Source organism: Vanacampus margaritifer, chromosome 17 (assembly GCF_051991255.1).
Source record: "Vanacampus margaritifer isolate UIUO_Vmar chromosome 17, RoL_Vmar_1.0, whole genome shotgun sequence".
Classification (NCBI taxonomy): Eukaryota; Metazoa; Chordata; class Actinopteri; order Syngnathiformes; family Syngnathidae; genus Vanacampus; species Vanacampus margaritifer.
Window position 1 is genome coordinate 5,449,543 of NC_135448.1, and position 19,331 is coordinate 5,468,873.

Consider the following 19,331-nt stretch of genomic DNA (forward strand, 5'->3'; position numbering starts at 1 on the left):
TGGGATCTCGGAAATAAAACAACTCCACATTCTGGCATCTTCTGTCCGAAAAGAAACGACTACATAACATACAACATTAATGACGATCCAGACTCCTTCATGCATTATTGAGTATAGTGAGCAATTCAGATTGTTCACGAATAACAGCTCGAGGCCTTAATTTGGATGTTCTATCTTAATAATAATAATAACTACAGTATTAGAATTAATAATTAATTTAATTCAACAGAAAATAATTGGCTACTTAGTTGTAGAATGTGATGTGATTTAATAAATCAAGTTCAATTTAAAAAAAAGAAATCAATTTGAGACTGATGGCTCAATCACATATCTCGACAAGAAAATAATAAAACTCGCAATAAAACTGCTACCGATATAATAACAAAGGGAAGGCGCAACAAAGACGCAAGAAAAAAATGCTTGTTTTGCTCCCCCCGCAAAAATTTTCACGCACAACATACTAGAGGCGGTAATGCACCATTATCCTGGTTTGTGTACCATCAATAAACACCACCGAAGAAGAAAAAACAAGCCGAAGAAGAAAAAACAAGCCGAAGAAGAAATATTTTCCCTTTGCTGGGCCGCATGACATTTGTGGCTCCGATACCGGTTTTGACTACGACGCTTGATTGAACGCTCAAATTACGAAACAAAATGCCCAAGAAGGGGAAAGAAGAACCAGAGTGGGTGGGCGATGAAAATCCCCCGACAACAGGTCAGATAAAATGGTCATTAGGGTGGCTAGGTAGCAAAGCTAGCAGCCGGCGAGGCGGTAACTCAAACAAACAAGAAAAAAAAAAGTAACTTGTTGGCGTAAAGTCGACATTGTATCGTTAACGCATATCGTTGTAATCTGAACTGTTTGGGTCTTTGGGTTTTGCTCAACCTAGTATCATTAGTGAAAATTGTTCACTTTACCAACTAAAACAACAAGTTTAATCCACGTTGTAATGGGTGTCATCGACCAAACGCGCATAAATACCTCAGGTAGTATGAATGCCTATTTATATAACACATGGTGTTGGGTTTGTGTTGAGTCAGACGTAGCGTTATCTTGACGTTAGCTGCGACGCGTCTTACTCGAGTCGTGAAAATGATGCAATGCTATAATAACCATGGATAATGACAGCTGCGTTAACAATGTAAATGTTTGTTGGACTCCTTTCGATAATTAAGTAATAAAGTTGCCAAATACTGTCGAAAACGTTATTGGTAAAGGGTACATGCTATTTAATAATTAAGTAGAAATACAGATACTAGTGCAAAAAAAGTCTAAAAAAAATGAATACAGTTGTGCATAATGAAAAGTATTTTTACCATGTGTTGAAGGAATCTATTTATGTTTCACTTTTTGAACTAATCTAATAGAATAAATGAAAAATTATCACACACTCTAATTTATTGAAATGCGCCTTTATGGTCTTTGTCTGGCAGCTATTAATAGCTATTCAAATATTTTTCCAGGTATTGACTTTTTGTTGTAATTTTACTACACTGTCGTAATACCTAACATGTGGTTCATAAGTTTACCACAATATGCTCTTTCACCCCACAGAAAAAGCTGTGAAAAGGGGGAAGAAAGATAAAAAGGGCAAAAAAAGTGTGAGTACTTGTCAAAGTGTCAATTTACTTATTTATAGTTGTTTAATCGCTAAACTTCATCACACTTGTATTGTGTTTTCCTTCAGTTTTTTGAAGAACTCCAGACTGAGGACAAGGAAGCTGAGGTTCCTGTAAAAGATGCAAAACAGGTGATCTAGGCTTGGAGTAGCTTCATATGCGATTTATATCCACATACTCAAGAGGCTGGGGTCAGATTTGAGGAGGGGGGCGGGGAAAATAATGAGATACGTGTCACATATGAGCAAACATAGCCTTTAACAATTTTGGCAAAGTCCATGAAATCTTCCATCCAATTATTTTATTTATTTTTTATGTTATGTAGGTTTTTAAGGTATAATTTCTTTTGATGTTTCGGGTGTTGGTTTTTTCTGTCCTTGGTTTCCTAATTTTCGGTTTCAACCAAGAACTTTTATTTTGGTGCATTTCTAGTATACACGAGTCTTACATAACCTGTCGCCAAAGTCAGTGTTTTTAAATGTGTCCCCTGTTTTAGCAGCTAAATTCAGTGCTCTCAATGACATCTTTTCAGCCTCATAAAAAGAAGAAGGACCGCCGAAAAGGTGGAGATGCAGGCAATGACAGCGATGACGATGTCATGCTGAAGCTTAAAAAGCTCTCGGTACAAGCTAGTGATGAGGAGGATGAGCTTGGTAGGAAGCCTGGTGACCAAAGTTATTCTGTCAAATGTATTCATCGCAGTCATTAAATAAAATGCCTTTTTTTTCTTCCCACAGTTGTCGCCGCCAAGAAGGGAAACAAGAAGAAGAAGGTTTGCCACCGTCTGTTACCACCAACATTGCCAAAGGCTCTCTACATGCCGGCTAAGCAAACCATTTGTGTTGTTCTGCAGGGTGGTAACCTTTTTACAGCTCTAAGCCAGGGTATGAGTGATGATGAACACAACTCTGATTTGGATGAGGAAGATGAACCAGTAAAAAAGGTGCCGTGTTACTCTTCACATGCTGTTACTTGAAGTTTTTTTTATATGTACTTTAGTTAAATAGTCATTTAAAAACATTTTCCATCGTTAATGTGACCTATAGCTGTACAACTCAACTGAAAAAAAACATCTTTGAGAGAGGGGAACTGGAAATAACTGAGGTAATTGCACCGATGTGCACACCCTTACAAATGTAGATGTGGTTGTTTAAAATTAACTAATCACATTCAAAATCACCTGACACAATTTAAAGCCTCTGATTAATCCCAAACAAGGGTCCGATTGTGCATGTTTTTTCAGTTCTTTTTTCTTTTTTTCTCCCTTTTTCAACTGTCTAAATTATTTCCGGTTTTGATTTCAGTTGAGTTGTACTGGGTAAAAAAAGGTTTTACTGGGGAAAACCTTTTTAAACAGTGTGTATGCTTTTTATAGCTACTGTGTGCATATGTAAATATTTAAATGGGAGTAAACAATATAAACTTTTGGTTAGTTTGTTTTTTAAATACATTTTCCATCATTTGAGTTTGAAGGTGCATAAACCAAAATAAACAAAAGAGAAGTGGATCTAAACTGTATGACAGAAGGCACAGCCACATTTAAAATATATTTTTGATAATACAATACAGGTATATAATTGCAAAATTTTATATTTGTCTTTTAAATATTTCATTATAATTTTTAGAGTATAATGCTACAGTTTGTGCATTTTGCATACAGGAGGCTGAGAAGGGCAAGAAAAAAGATAAAGCTAAACCTAAGGTGAAGGTGGGTGCTCTGCGGGTGCTCTTTTTTGATGTTTCCTGAATTAAACAACTTCTTTGTTCACTCTTAACTTCTGTTGTTCTAATAATTCTATGTATTTGTTTTCTTTTTTGCATGCCCAGCTATCACCTCTTGTGCATGACAGTTAATAGAGTTATGCTATTGCTTGTATGTGCATGTTTGTTTTTTTGTTTGTTTGTTATTTTTTCATGCTTTTTTTGCCTGACAAATATTTCAGTTTACTTTTTCTTTATAGTTTCCGGAGAATGATGAGGATGAGAAGCCAAAGGACAAAATGAAAGCAGTTGTATGTAATGTGTTTTAAGTGTTTTTTCCCCACATTGGTTTTCATCAATTGACATTATTTCACTATGATGCTCATTTCAAATGTCCCTATAGAAAAAGAAACCCGTTGAGGAATCGCGTCATGACGATGAAGACGAGGGGGACAATAGTGACATGGATGACATGATGATGGTTTGTATGCTCTAGTAGTCGTTTTGGCTCTTTCTTTTCTATGGGTGTGTGTTTTAAATGTTTATTTGTGTCAAAGCAGAGTGCTGAGGATGTCATCGCAGAGGAGGCCAAACAGCAACAAGACGATGACCCCTTTTCTAACCTTAGCAAGAAGGAGAAAAAGAAGAAGAAAAAATTGGTAAATTAACTTGAAATGTGTTTGTACATCCCTTCAACGTCCAGTAGAGATATGTAGAGGTACAGTGTTTGATAATATGTATCAAATAAGATAAAAGTACTAACTAATGGGACCATAAAATTCTACACAACAGAAATTGCACTGGCTTCAACAATACTTCATAACAATAATTTCAATAAAACAATATTTACTCAGTATAAAGACAAATGGATTATGTTTCTGTTGGCTCTCTTTATTTGGGTTTTATGTTGTGCTAGATTTGAATGTGTCTGTGTGCACATTATAGATGGAGTATGAGCGTCAGGTGGCAAGTCTCCGTGCCCAGAGTGCCTTGGAAGGAGATTTCTCAATTTCTCAAGCTGAAATATCATCCAGACAGGCCATGCTAGAGAACGCTTCGGATATCAAGGTAACGCTCTGCTTTATGAATGATGACGTCATTGCCTTTCTTAACAAAGGTTTCCCCTTAAATTGTATTCATTCCCTCACACAAAGTCATTTTCTGTGTTGAGTAGCTAGAAAGGTTCAGCATTTCTGCCCACGGCAAAGAGCTTTTTGTCAACGCTGACCTCCTTATTGTGGCGGGAAGAAGATATGGTTTAGTTGGACCAAATGGGTAAGTTCCTTTTTTTTCCCACTATTAACTCATTCACTCCCAGCCATTTTCACTGAAGCAACACCCTTCACTCCTGGCTGTTTTACTGGATTTTGACTGATTTTGCAAGTCCCACAGAATATTGTGCTCTATTGCTATACAAACATGGAACCCACCCAAAGAAAGATTAAAGAAAAAGTACATTTGTATCTGTTTCCGTTTTGCAGCAGTTGGCATTAGAATATAGCTAGGTTTCATCATTATTCACAAAGCTGTTGAAAACATTGGGAAAAAGAGCTTGTTGCAACATCGCTCTGGTTGATCTCTTATACTCTGCTGCCACCTGCTGACCATTTTTTGTAATAACTACCATTGCTTTAAGCGACATCTTCAGGTCAGAAGCTGCATCAAAGCCTTCTGTATGCTCTAGAACACATTGTCAAACTCCGATCCTCGAGGGCCGAAGTCCTGCAGGTTTTGGAGGTTTCCCGCTTCCAACACAAGCTGATTTCAATCAGCAGGAACTTTATCAGGCTTATGCAGAGCTTGCTGATGAGCTGATCATATATCAGCTGTGTTGCAAAAGGGAACCATCCAAAACCTGCAGTATTCATTTTTATTTTATTTTTTAAGTATAAATACATTTTTGGGAGTGAAGGACAAAGTATTAAAAAACATATTTATATGTTTTTGGGTTTGAATGAGTTAAAATTTGTGGTCTTCAAATTATGACAGCAACTAAGACTTTGGCAGCCACAATCATGACTCAATGCTGATTGGCTGCTAATGACAGTGTTGCACATCTCGCTATACCAATTTTTCACAAATACAGTTGTCCTCAATTGGAGGAGACACAAACGTGCAGCAAAGAGTCTCTTTGAAATAACTGTTTACGTTGGTCTCTTAGAATTTTTGGGGACAGGAATTTGAATCCAAACGGATCCTTAGCTCCATGTTTGTGCCACCTACAGCTGCATGACAACAGTGAAAGTCACCAACATGGTACTTACTATGCCTAGCCTGGGTATAAAAAAAAAACAACCAACCAAATTTTAACTGTTTTCTTCTAGCAAAGGAAAGACCACATTACTGAAGCACATAGCCAACCGAGCTTTGAGCATTCCCCCCAATATCGACGTGCTGCTGTGTGAGCAAGGTAAGAAGTTAACGTCTCTACTATCTTGTTGGCAAAGTCCTCACTTCCATTCACACACGCTCATGCAATTGTGTGCAATCAGAGGTGGTGGCTGACGATACGCCAGCAGTTCAGGCAGTGCTGAAGGCTGACACTCGCCGCCTGAAGCTGCTGCAGGAGGAGAAGCAGCTTCAGGCTCGTCTGGAGAAAGGAGAGGACAGTGTGGCAGAAAGACTAGACAAGGTGAGCATAACAAATGTAGTATCATTTCAGATTTGGAACACCTCTAGCCTGTATTGTGTACGTCTAAATATGTTACCTTTTTTATCAGGTCTATGAGGAGCTGAGAGTGATTGGAGCTGCAGCAGCTGAGCCCAAGGCAAGAAGAATTTTGGCTGGCTTGTCATTTACCCCAGAGATGCAGAACAGACCCACCAAAAGGTTCTCAGGAGGTTGGAGAATGAGGGTCTCCCTTGCCAGGTAGACCTGAACTCACTTGTGTGTGAAACTGATTGACTCTCATTGACTTGTGAAGTTTTTCCTCATTCATGCCGACCACACCCACAGAGCTCTGTTCATGGAACCCACCTTATTGATGCTTGATGAACCCACCAACCATCTGGACCTGAATGCTGTCATCTGGCTCAACAAGTATATACAACTGGCGCTTTTTTTCGCCTCTTTTAAAGCTTTCTTATTCTGCTGCTGGGTCTCTATGTTGATATTTTAAAATTATTAGCAGAAAGCGACATGGGATGTTATTTAGGTTAAAGCTTAGGTTCAGGCTTTATATATTATATATCAGATACTTCTACTACTTGTGAACTGAACTTTATTCTAACAAACAATCAAAAGGTTAAAAAAGAAGATGCATTAATAAATAATAATTTGTGCTAGGCAAATGTGGTACATTGAGTAAGAGTAGGAAAGTTCAAAAGCAAAGATGTGTACATTAAGGGAACTTCCTAAGAACACTGATGTTTCAAATAATTACAGTACTTAAAATTTTCAGAATGATACAACATTTTTGAGATGTTTGATACCACTTTTTTTCCCCCAGACAGATGCTAATATGAGTACTCAACTCTTGAGTAGTCATCAGAGGTGGCAAATCCAGGTCCAGAAAGTAAAAATCCTGCCCCAGTTTGACTTTAGCCCCTGATGCTAGCTAGCTTGCTTGCTCCCTAAATGGTGAACAAGCACCTGGGGCTAAAGCAGAGTTGGCAAATCCAGGTCCAGAAAGTAAAAACCCTGCCCCAGTTTGGCTTTAAGTAGTCATCGATACAGATACCAAGTGCCAATACCACTAGAACTTTTCATACATAAAATGTTCCTAAATAAAACAATGGTAGATAATTTTAAACAAAGGCCTATATGTGCCAATAAAGAATTTTCCCCTTAAAATAGCATGAAATTATTGGGAATTATCTACTGATCATAATATGGCCACAAGAGGGCACCATTGTGAGTGTTGATACCTGGCATCGGTACTTGCCAATCCCTACAAAAAAATCGGACAACCCAAAAAAATTCTTTACAGGCCCACACTAGTCTTAACACAGCATTCTGATTCATATTACATTTGTAGAATATGAATGAAGTAGCAAAATAAAATTTGTATCCATCTCAGTGGGTAGCCATTTTGCCACTTGCTTTTGAGTGAAAATGACATCACAGTTGCTCAGGAATCGACCAATCACAGTTCAGCTTCAGAAACATGTGTGACGTGAGTGATGATTGACCTTAGCAAATGTGATGTTATTTTCAGTCGGCAGCAAGTGGCAAAATGGCCGCCCCCTGAGATGGACCAAAACGGGTATATTTTACTGTTTAACTCATATTCCACAAACGCAATATTAATCTAAATACAGTGTTTAGACTCGGGGGGCGCATAGAACATATTACAGTATTGTGAACATTTTTGGGTTGGATTGCTCCTGTCACTAATGAAATTGGAATGCATCCATTTTGTTATGCAATATGCATATACAGTATGTAGAATGAAATAAAATCCCAGAAAATAAGTCAAATATAACTAAGTGCAATGTTGTAGCGCACTAATTGTTTGAACTTTAGTTTATAATTGTTTTGGGGTAATTTTAAGTACTAATCACTTATCTGTTCATATATGTCATTGATCCCTTCCAGCTACCTTCAAGGCTGGAAGAAGACTCTGCTCATAGTTTCCCACGACCAAAGTTTCCTTGATGACGTGTGTACTGACATTATGCACCTAGACAACCAGAAACTCTACTATTACAGAGGAAACTACTGTAAGTATTTCATACTACCTTGAAATGTGCATTGTATGATCATATTAACTTCCAATGTTGGATACAGTTGGCGTTATTTGAAGCAATTCTGCCTTTATGGAGGAAAAGCAGATAAGATCTTCTTAACTAACCAAAGATATCTTTTTGTAGTGACCTTCAAAAAAATGTACGTCCAGAAGCAAAAAGAGCTCCAAAAACAGTATGATAAGCAGGAGAAGAAACTTAAAGACTTGAAGGCTGGTGGCAAGTCCACCAAACAGGCTGTGAGTTTAGGCCGCCCCGGCCCACCTCGCACCCGTATTGAGTGGCGACAATTGTGCCTTACACTTTTATTTTCATGTTGCTTTCAGGAGAAGCAGACTAAAGAAGCGCTAACGAGGAAACAACAGAAAGGCAAGAAGAAGGGAGGTCAGGAGGAGGAGAGCCATGAAACCACAGAGTTGCTGAAGAGGCCAAAAGAGTACACTGTCAAGTTCACCTTTCCAAACCCTCCTCCTCTTTCGCCACCCATTCTGGGCCTGCACAGTAAGAAGGCATTCCTTCTGATGCATTTCATACATACTACACATTTCATTTTATTTATATTTTATTTTATATTATATTTAAAATAGACAGGCTTACTGTATATAACCTATGGATTCCAGGTAAATCAAACGGATGGGAAATAGGTACAGCTTTAAAAAAAAAAAAAAAATCTAAATAACACTTATTGAGCATATTTTGGGAAGCTCTGTAGTATGATGTATCAGCAAAACATTGAATATGTTTATAATAATTTGTTTTATTTTGTTTTCTATTCCAGGTGTTGATTTCTGCTATGTGGACCAAAAGCCACTTTTCAAGAATGTAGACTTTGGAATTGACATGGAATCCAGAAGTAAGATTGCAACGACTTGTTAATAGATAATCTGATATTAAAATTAAAAATGGATCATTTACAAGCAGTGCATTGTTTAAAAAAAACAAAAAACAGTATCTATTGTCTAACTTCTAACTTCCCTCCCCCCCAATTAGAACACCATGTTCAAACATAGGGGTGTCCATATGTGCACTTGGCACCAGAACACCCTAGGCCGCAGTTCCATAATCGACTTTGTAGTCATGTCATCGGATTTGCGGCCGCATGTGTGGGTGAAAAGAGGGGCAGAGCTGTCAACTGATCACCACCTGGTGGTGTGTTGGCTCCGATGGCGGGGTTAGATGCTGGTCCGACCTGGCAGACCCAAACGCATTGTGAGGTTCTCCTGGGAACATCTGGCGGCATCTCCTGTCAGAAAGACTTTCAACACCCACCTCCGGCAGAACTTCTCTCTTGTCCCGAGGAAGTGGGGTGACATTGAGTTCGGGTGAGCTTTGTTCCGCGCCTCCATTGTTGAGGCGACTGATCGGAGCTGTGGCCGTAAGGTGGTCGGTAGGGATGCACCGAAATGAAAAAATTTTGGCCGAAAATGAGAAATGCTTGGCCGAAAACCAAAACACCCCCCAAAATTTTTTTTTTTTTTGTCATCATTGCATTTATTATAATTAATTAAAATATTTAGGCCTATTTAGCACTGACATTTTAACAAAGCACAATATAAATTGAAATGCGTCCACACCACAGACATGTTGGCAAATGGTACATTAAACACCAAACGCGGGGTGAGCAACTGAGCAATTTAATGTACAATAGTTCGCACCGGCAGGCACAGATCCATCCGTGTGGTGCGGATGGCACATTTGTAGGCGGGACACTGTGCGCACTTAAAATCGGCACATTCAGATATTCGCCAACACTTAAAAATAAATAAATACATTTCTTCGCAATCGGCTTTGTGAACGGACTGCAAAGTCACACACAGCGTGCTATACAGGTCTGTAGCTACCCGGAGATAGTGGTAAGTGTTTACTTGTTTAAAACTGTTGATAGCAATAGTGCAGGGGTGGCCAAGTTCGGTCCTCGAGAGCCACTATCCAGCCTGTTTTCTATATCTTCCTCCTTCAGCGCAGCTGATTCTAATGATCAGCTCATCAGCAAGCTTTGCAGAAGCCTGACAACGATCCTGATCATGAATCAGGTGTGTTAGTGGAGAGAAACATGGAAATCAGGCTGGATAGTGGCTCTCGAGGACCGAACTTGGCCACCCCTGCAATAGTGCTAACATTAGCTAAAGTATTTAGCACGGCCACCAAAATGCAAGTGAAAAAGTGGAAGCGCTTGAGGGGCGCTCATCAAAGGAAAAAAAGGAAGGCGCTGCAGGAGAAAGAGTGGCTCACCTGTAGTGCAGTACTCGGCAGCGCTCTCTTTTTTGACATAGTTTACCAAGCGATGCCCCTCTCTTTCTCCGGTTTGAACAATGAAGCTGCCGGTACTCACAAACACCAGCGAGGAGCAAGGAGGACACTCACCCCCACGTTTGGTGTTTATTTCAAACAGACGCTTCCTTGGAGTTTTTTTTTTTTTTTTTTTTTTGCTTGCGTCACCACAACATCCTCTTTAGGATTTATTTATTTATTTTTGCCATTTTGGTGGGCGAAATATTCGGTGCATCATAAGTGGTTGGTGCCTGTCGTGGCGGCAATCCTCGAACCCGCTGGTGTCAGTGGTAAGGGATGCCGTCAAGTTAGAGGAGTCCTATCGGGCCTTTTTGGCCTGTGGGACTCCGGAGGCAGCTGACAGGTACCGGCTGGCCAAGCGGAATGCAGCTGAGGCAAAAACTCGGACAGTTCGGTGAGGCCATAGAAAACGGCTTCGAAGAAATTCTGGTCCACCATCCGGTGTCTCAGGAGAGGAAAGCAGTGCACAATTAACACTGTATAGTGGAGATGGGGTGCTGCTGACCTCGACTTGGGACATCGTGAGTCGGTGAGGAGAATACTTCGAAGACCTCCTCAATTCCACTGACACGCCTTCCTTTGAGGAAGCAGAGTTTGGGGACTCTGAGGGGGGATCTCCTATCTCTGGGGTCGAAGTCACTGGGGTGGTTGGAAAGCTCCTCGGTGGCAGGGCCAGAGATCAGCCCAGAGTTCCTAAAGGCTCTGGATGTTGTGGGGCTGTCGTTGTTGACATGCCTCTACAATATCGCATGGACATCTGGGACAGTGCCTTTGGATTGGCAGACCGGGGCGGTGGTCCCCCTTTTTAAGAAGGGGCCGGAGGGTGTGCTCCAACTGGTGCTGGAGAGGAGGGGCCGTCGGGAAGTCGAATCTTGGATTCAGGAGGAGCAGTGTGGTTTTCGTCTCGGTTGTGGAACAGTGGACCATCTCTACACTCTTGGCAGGGTCCTCGAGGGTGCATGGGAGTTCGCCCAACCAGTCTACATGCGTTTTGTGGATTTGGAGAAGGCGTTTGACCGTGTCCCTTGGGGAGTCCTGTGGGGGGTGCTTCGGGAATATGGGGTGCCGAGCCCCCTGATACGGGCTGTTCGGTCCCTGTACGACCGGTGTCAGAGTTTGGTCTGGATTGCCGGCAGTAAGTTGAATTCGTTCTCAGTGAGGGTTGGACTCCGCCTTGGCTGTCCTTTGTCACCGAATTTGTTCATAACTTTTATGGACAGAATTTCTAGGCGCAGCCGAAACATTGAGGGGTTTGGTGGCCTCAGTATTGCATCTCTGCTTTTTGCAGATGATGTGGTGCTGTTGGCTTCATCAAGCCGTGATCTCCAACTCTCACTGGAGCGGTTCGCAGCCGAGTGTGAAGCGGTTGGGATGAAGATCAGCACCTCCAAATCCAAGACTATGGTCCTCAGTCGGAAAAGGGTGGCGTGCCCTCTCCGGGAGTTCAAGTATCATGGGGTCTTGTTCACGAGTGAGGGCAGGATGGAACGGGAGATCGACAGACGGATCGGTACAGCGTCTGCAGTGATGTGGACTCTGTATCGGTCCATTGTGGTGAAGAAGGTGCTGAGCCAAAAGGCAAAGCTCTCGATTTACCGGTTGATCTACGTTCCTACCCTCACCTATGGTCAAGAGCTGTCAGTTGAAAGAACAAGATCCCGGATAGAGCGGCCGAAATGAGTTTCCTCCGCTGGGTGTCCGGGCTCTCCTTAAGAGATAGGGTGAGAAGCTCAGTCATCCAGGAGGGACTCAGGGTCGAGCTGCTACTCCTCCACATTGAGAGGAGCCAGTTGAGGTGGCTCGGGCATCTGGTTTGGATGCCCCCTGGGCACCTCCCTGGAGAGGTGTTCCGGGCATGTCCCAACGGTGGGCGGGCCCGGAGACGACCCAGGACACGCTGGAGAGACTGTCTCTCGGCTGGCCTTGGAACGCCGGAGGATTTGGTTGAAGTGGCTGGGGAGAGGGATGTCTGGGTTTCCCTCTTAAAACTGCTGCCCCCGCAACCTTTATTAGTACTCATTTTGACAAACGGGTTGTTTTCTTATCTTTGTCACATTATTGAACATCTGTGGTGCTCAACCTAAATGAGTACATCAGATATATTTGTTAGAAAACTTTGTGTGTCCTTTCAGAATTTATATTTTCTACTATTGGGCTACTGTAATGAGGGCACCAATGTTCTCCAAATGGGATTTAAGCCCTTTTCCCACTGCACTCGTGTGGAAACACAAAATGGTCATCCTCCACCTTGCCCATATTTGGAAATGCTGACGTAGCAGCCTTCCAGGACGTAAAAAACGATCTTTCTGCTGATTGGACCTCATCTCAACAAGATCTATTTTTTTTTTGTTGCAAAAGAAAGCCCTGGCTTTGCTCATTTTAAGGAGGTGGAGGAGGAGAACACGAGGAGCAGAGAAAAACTAATGGCTCGGCGGGAATTTGAATTGTTTAGTCATGCTGTTACTTGTAAATCTGTTTGCCAAAATAACACCACATCATAGGGCTGCTTTATTATGGAAAAAATAATAATCAATATTATTTTGATAATAATTGAAATCACAATTATTCAAACGATTGTTTTTTTGGGGTACAAAACAAGAAAATATTTAAACATTTAAAAATATTAAGACAAATAAAATTATTTGAAACACTATAATTATGCAAGTTCCTTTTCGACCAAACAAGATTCAATTAGTCATTTTAAAATAAAAAAAGAGAAATATATCAATTTAAACAACTCAAGATTAGTATCAATAATATTTTATTTTTGTTTACGATTATTCTGTATTTGTAATTGTAGAGTATAATAATTGAAATTGTAATTTAATTTCGATTAATTGCACAGCCCTAATACATCCCTCCGCCAGCTCCTCTCCAATTGGAGGCCCTTGTCTGACAACACCAAATACATTTGCCAGTTTGAGGCACCTGGCCACTTCGTGCCGTACAGCAATGCTCCATTCCGTGGTCCCCGCCCCTCACCACATACACAATGAATGGGTTTGACTACGGCGTGCTGCACCATGCTAAAATCAGTGTGAAAACGGCTTTACTTTATTTAAACACAAATATATATATATTTTTGTTGCAAATGTATTAAATGTTGCAAAAACAAGTTATCAATCTACTTGGCATGTTGAGACACTATTAATAAAACTAACTTGGGGTTTAAAGTCTTTTATTTAATTTTTCTAGAATTGAGGTAAATGGTTAGGGTGTCAATGTCCATTTTTTTTTTTCAATTAGGTTTTTCATTTATTTATGGGATCTGGGCCAGGAAAAGTGTATATTTTTAAATTATCACACCTGACATTCCGAATACAGCTTTCACTATTTGAATTTCTGACCCTAACCCATTTTTCCCCCTCCCTCCAGTTTGTATAGTTGGCCCAAATGGTGTTGGGAAGAGTACATTGCTGTTGCTGCTCAATGGGAAACTAAATCCTGTATGTATGTCGATTTGTTGAACTTAAGGTAATAATTGATGTTGTCCACTATGAGTGACACCTATTTTTTTTTTTTTACAGACAAAGGGTGAGATGAGGAAGAATCATCGATTAGTAAGTAATTAGTTCTTCAAAGTTCTATTTTCCGTGGCTAATACTTTTGTTGAATACAATGTTATTGTGTAGGGATGGCAATCATCGTAATATATCTTGCCACATGTACAAATCAACTGAAAACGGAACTGTAATGAAACAATGTATTGAGGAAGAACAATGTCGTTTGAAAGGTACAGTTGACATATTTTTGTGTTAACAGGATAGGATGCCTTTATTGTCATTATACACAGGTACAACGAAATTGTGGACCTTTCCCTTGTCAGTGCAATGAGAAGGGAACAAAATATACATTAACTCATTCACTCCCAGCCCTTTTCACTGAAGCAACCCCCTTCACTTCCGGCTGCTTTACTGGATTTTGACTGATTTTTCAAGGTCAACAGAATATTGTGTTCTATTGCTATAAAAACATGGAACCTACCATAACAAAGAAAGATTAGTGTCTCTTCTTTCATCAGAAAAATATTTTTTGTATCTGTTTCCGTTTTGCAGCAATTAGCATTAGAATATAGCTAAGTTTCATCATTATTCACAAACCTGTTGAAAGCACTGACAAAAAGAGCTTGTTGCAACATGGCCTTGGCTCATCTCTTGTACTCTGCTGCCAACTGATGGACATTTTTTTTAAATAACTACCATTGCTTTAAGTGTCCTCTTAATGTCTGAAGATGTATCAAAACATTCTGTATGCTAGCATAAAAAATGTTTAAATAAGTTTTGAGGAGTGCAGGACAAAGTATTAAAAACGTATTTATACGTTTTTGGGCTTGAATGAGTTTTAAAAAAATCATACAGTATTGTGTGGGAAAAGGCTTGAGTTACATGTTTAACAAAGTTGTCCATATTCACAGTATTAGTCTGTGTTTGCTTGCAGAAAATCGGCTTCTTCAACCAGCAGTACGCAGATCAGTTGAACATGGAAGAGAACCCCACAGAGTACCTGATGAGGAACTTCAACCTCCCCTACCAGGATGGCAGGAAGTGCCTGGGACGTTTTGGCCTGGAGAGCCACGCACACACCATTCAGATTTCCAAACTGTCTGGTAAGAATGTGCAGAATCAAATGTGCTTTGTATTTGAAACTCAGCAATCTCATTTGCAGGTTATGCTCTGAGTGCATAGTCATCTTCTTGTAAATTGTACTTTGTGGTTTACACAAAGTGACACAGAAGTGGTCTGATGGTTTGTTGTGTCTGTTGTTTTCCAATAGGTGGTCAGAAAGCTAGAGTTGTTTTTGCTGAACTCTCCTGCCGCCAGCCGGATGTCCTAATCTTGGTAAGATAGGATATTACAGTGCCTTGCGAAAGTATTAGCCCCTCTTAAACTTTTTGACCTTTTGTAAGAGAACCTCAACACCCTTCCCTTGATGCTAGGACAATTTCAGCCATGTAACCGAGCCACCTAAAATCTATTGTGCCACAAACTGAAATGTGTTCTCCTGTCTACCCTTACAGGATGAACCCACAAACAATCTGGATATTGAGTCTATTGATGCTTTGTCAGAGGCCATCAACGAATACAAAGGAGGTATGTGTAATATGGCCCGTATGTTTGCCATTTCCTTACAAGTTAAGGGGACATATTATGTAAAACTGACAGTCTCCAAGAGTGAAAATACTACCAATCTTTGTACTTGCTATAGCAAGTCCTGGTAACGTCTTTGAAAGTAAAAAATTAATTCAGGGAACAAAATGGTCAGGTCAGTCTTGTTGGGTCTCTATTGCATGGTTAGTTTACTCTCAGTGTCTGCTCCTTGTGAGCGTTTTCATTTTGTAATTTACTGCCTTGTTCCAGTGTTGTTTTTGGCAGCCATTTTATCTAAATAGTCGTATGAACGAAAATGCTCTTAAGTCTTACATTTTAGTCATCTTCATATGTGATAGTCTTTGTACTTTACAGTCTTTGTACTTTACTATTTCAACTACAAGTAATACTTATCACATTCTTTAAAGGGATACTTGACTCATTGACCCATTTTTAATAGCAAGAAGATATTTCGTCTATAAATGTGATAACTTCATTGTTTTTCCAAGAACAATAAATACCTTTAAAAACATTTTTTTTCCACTTGCTCTCGAATGACGATGACATCACGTGTGCTGAGGAAGTAGGTAACGACCAATCACGGCTCAGTTGGCTGACCAAACCCAGAAAACAGATAATTGTATATGAAAAATAATGAAGTTATCAAATTAAATCTTGAGAAAATATTAACTTTTTACTGCTGAAAATGGCTCAATGAGTCAAGTATCCCTTTAAATCTCTACTGTGACAAATACTAAGAAAAGGTATCACTCTAAAACTGGTGAAAATGCACCAATTTTTGGCCATCTTAATGCAGATACTGAACCCGCAGTTGCTCCGTCATCAGAAGGTGAATAAGTCCTCTGTGGCTCTGGCTCAATGGGTAGGCTACCACAGCGGAGCTTTGACCAGTAAACAGGAGGCATGGGTTTGACTCCCACCTTAGACAGATTGCAGTTCAAGTAGGTGAATGAGTAGTCAGTCAAATGAGGGTCAAGAGTTTAGGTGTCACTTTGCTATGCCATGGTTTTGTCATCAAAGAGAAATATTTTGCTCATCACCATCTCATTGTTGTCATCGTGTACTTGAGGAATTATTTTAGTAATACTCGTTTTGCCTTACTATTTAACTTCTTACAAGTTACATTTTAACACCAGTATATTTAATTTTTACTTGATTCATTTTTAAGACAGTTTTGTTAATTCATAATGATTATATAAGGAAGAAAATGCTACCGTAGATGGTTCCTGGCTCTGCCAATCGTATAAAGCGTTACAGTCCTCGACATAAATGTGTCAACTACATCTTCATAACCATCAGTGTGTGTCTTTCTCGTCTTGCCCAGCTGTGATCATAGTGAGTCACGATGCCCGTCTCATCACTGAGACTCAGTGCCAGCTGTGGGTGGTGGAGAATTGCTCTGTCAACCAGATCGACGGCGACTTTGATGACTACAAGCGGGAAGTTCTGGAATCCCTCGGCGAGACCATGGTCAACAAGGTTAACCCATGATTGGCCAGAGAATTTTTGGGAGGAACATGTCTTACCCCAAATCCCTCTCGACTGGTTTCTTACCATTTTTTTCTTGACTGTTATGCGCAATGACCAGATAGTGGGGTGTAAACCCTGCCATCCAATGCTTGTACTTCAAATCCTGCTATATTGATTAAGAAAACAATAAAATGAACCAGTTTTTCCACCTTTTGTCTTTTATTGTTTTATATTCACATCTACGTAGCCATGTAATAGATTCCGATGTTGACTGACTATATACAAAAAAAAACATAAGCATGTAGAAATGGTGCCATCATACGCCTGGCTTTAGATAAGCCTTATAAGTCTTCCTGACTTTAGCAACTTCCTTCTCATCAGGTGTTATGTCACCGTACCATTTATACCATTCATCACCTGACGTTAAAGTAGGAGCAGGCGGTGTGACGCCCACAGCATCATGGCAATTGGAGTAATCGGCACCTGCAAATTCCACATAGGGAATCTGAAAAGGAAGAAGGCCTGAAACAACAAAAGTTCATCTGATAAGTCCAGCTGCATTTACTTGAAACCGCAGCCGTCAATTTTGTTCAGCCCATTGTTCCAATGCTTTTGAATGGGAGTGTGTGAACATTACATACCATGATCTTGTGCTTTCTTGATTGCTTCAGTCAACTTCTTCTGCTGTTTCCTACACACACCTGACAAGGTAAGAACAGTGAGACAATTTTGGATGTTTTTTCATAAATACATGGAAGTAATGGCATGCACCCGTGCCTCTTGCCTTACCAGTTCGAGTGGGATCATACAACATATCAGTGAGGGGGCTGATGAACTGCTGCAACAGTTTCACATTCTGTGAAAAAAGGTGTTTGCTATGTAAGCAATGACACAAACAGCTAACCTCTAATACTAAATAACAGATAGCATTTAACTTGCTCATAGCAACCATTTTAGAGCAGGGAAGAAAAAATAACTAAGATAATGTGGTTGCCCGTGTGCACTCATAATTGGGCATGTGGGTGTGCTCAGAATTAACCAATCACATTTAACCTCATGTTAAATTGGAGTTAGCGCACATACAGTATGCCACCATCAAAAGTGCCTTTGATTAACCTCCCAAAAATCTCAGCTGTTCTAGTAGGCTTTGCCTGACCTTTTTCTCTCCAGCATAATGCTGCCACCACCATGCCTCACTTGTAGGTACACATGTTTTTCTTAATTGAAATTTTCAGTGCTGTCCAAATACTCTTATCTAGGGAAAATTACATTCCATCTTAACTGCTTAGCCCAATAATGCATTTTTGTTGCGCTAATAGGCGTTAAATCAAACAAAAGGAATAACAAACCAGCCCACTTACCTGATGATGAACAATCACGTTTGAATCTCGACATATTGGACAGGGGTTTCCACTTATCTTGTCTCCCCTCTAAACAAACACATTTTAGACTTAAATGGCAGCTGTGTACTTAAAATTAAACAAATTTACAAAAATAAATTAAAAACACTTTACAATGCAGGTCTTGCGAGTCTTCTGTGGGGGAATGCCTCCTTTGTGGTTCCTTCTGTAACCTGCCCACACTGGATTGGTTCCATACCTCTCAGTGTACTCTGCCATGGAGATTTGATTCATATGTAAATAAACACAAGTTTTTGCAAAAAGATCACCCCCATGTATGTGCAAGACACCTTCACTCTCCAGATAATCCCATGGCCTGTCTTTGTAGCGAGAGAGTGCCTTGGTTTCCTGGGTCGCAGCCTCATCCTGTAGTGCCACTGATTGGCAAAAAGAGTGGCTTGGAGGTGCAAATGGCCGAAGAGTTGGACTTGTTCTTACAGACATCCCCTGTAAAACAAAGTGGAATGTAATTAACATACGTTCGTGCGCACGCATGTACATAAAATATACATTATCAAATGTCATAATTAAGGCATAAAGATTACACTAAATGAAAACAAAGCAGGGCGGAAATTTAAAATCAAAAGATTTTCTCTCTTTAATCAAAACTAATTGTAATGGTTAGAATTGTATTTTTTATAGTTTTATTACAACGCAATCACTGCTTTATTTATAATGCCGATGTTAGCTAAGTAAAAGACTACCGATTAGCCTCGCTTAACATATAAAACGTTTATAACAATAAAGAAAAGCCGTCAAGATATCAGCAGTAGAAAGAGCATATGTATGGTAAAATATTACCTGACATTGTCGCAGGGGGTATAAAACTGAAGGCGAGATGCGGAACACTGCCCTTACAACGTTTTGGAAGGAGGCAGCCATTTTCCTCATGCGTAAGGGTAAAAGGTCATTCATGTGGTTGAGCTTTTTCCTTAACGACGGGTTGCAAATTTTAACAGTACATTACCGCCATCTAGCAATCTGTTTTGATTACTGCATTCAAACTTTTAAGGAATTTAAATAAGTCTGATTTTATCTTCTGTTTGTCTTCTCA

At 40.1% G+C, this 19,331-nt stretch overlaps 2 protein-coding genes across 7 annotated transcripts; one reads left to right on the plus strand and one right to left on the minus strand.

Moving 5' to 3' along the window:
- Window positions 1-545: 545 nt before the first annotated feature.
- On the plus strand, window positions 546-17,085 carry abcf1 (ATP-binding cassette, sub-family F (GCN20), member 1). 6 transcript variants are annotated; one of them, XM_077548724.1, is made up of 26 exons: window positions 546-715; window positions 1,556-1,602; window positions 1,689-1,751; window positions 2,153-2,273; window positions 2,358-2,392; window positions 2,474-2,563; window positions 3,281-3,328; window positions 3,582-3,632; window positions 3,725-3,802; window positions 3,879-3,980; window positions 4,267-4,389; window positions 4,496-4,596; window positions 5,646-5,731; window positions 5,814-5,953; window positions 6,042-6,190; window positions 6,278-6,361; window positions 7,859-7,983; window positions 8,134-8,246; window positions 8,334-8,508; window positions 8,786-8,860; window positions 13,675-13,745; window positions 13,827-13,859; window positions 14,737-14,905; window positions 15,073-15,137; window positions 15,317-15,389; window positions 16,732-17,085. In XM_077548724.1, the coding sequence occupies exons 1-26, from the start codon at window positions 655-657 to the stop codon at window positions 16,896-16,898; spliced, it is 2,445 nt and encodes an 814-aa protein (XP_077404850.1). In that variant the 5' UTR covers window positions 546-654; the 3' UTR covers window positions 16,899-17,085. The 6 variants fall into 6 exon arrangements, with proteins under 6 accessions (XP_077404850.1, XP_077404853.1, XP_077404855.1 ...); XM_077548727.1 differs by having other exon boundaries at window positions 3,281-3,322; XM_077548725.1 differs by having other exon boundaries at window positions 547-715; window positions 3,882-3,980.
- mrps18b (mitochondrial ribosomal protein S18B) lies at window positions 17,075-19,217 on the minus strand. The gene is made up of 7 exons (XM_077548731.1): window positions 19,079-19,217; window positions 18,568-18,724; window positions 18,392-18,489; window positions 18,239-18,307; window positions 17,667-17,733; window positions 17,519-17,578; window positions 17,075-17,399 (listed from the first exon to the last, which is right to left on the minus strand). Exons 1-7 carry the CDS (start codon window positions 19,190-19,192, stop codon window positions 17,194-17,196), a joined length of 771 nt encoding a protein of 256 aa, XP_077404857.1. The 5' UTR covers window positions 19,193-19,217; the 3' UTR covers window positions 17,075-17,193.
- Window positions 19,218-19,331: the final 114 nt, after the last annotated feature.

Bases quoted from the DNA above. Each gene is read 5' to 3' on its own strand.
- mrps18b (XM_077548731.1), bottom strand. From the start codon at position 19,192: ATGAATGACCTTTTACCCTTACGCATGAGGAAAATGGCTGCCTCCTTC. The intron at 18,725-19,078 runs GTAATATTTTAC...TTTGTTTTACAG, and splicing joins ACCCCCTGCGACAATGTCAG to GGGATGTCTGTAAGAACAAG. The intron at 17,579-17,666 runs GTAAGGCAAGAG...TTACCTTGTCAG, and splicing joins GTATGATCCCACTCGAACTG to GTGTGTGTAGGAAACAGCAG.
- abcf1 (XM_077548724.1), top strand. From the start codon at position 655: ATGCCCAAGAAGGGGAAAGAAGAACCAGAGTGGGTGGGCGATGAAAAT. The intron at 3,803-3,878 runs GTTTGTATGCTC...TTTGTGTCAAAG, and splicing joins ACATGGATGACATGATGATG to CAGAGTGCTGAGGATGTCAT. The intron at 8,247-8,333 runs GTGAGTTTAGGC...TGTTGCTTTCAG, and splicing joins GCAAGTCCACCAAACAGGCT to GAGAAGCAGACTAAAGAAGC.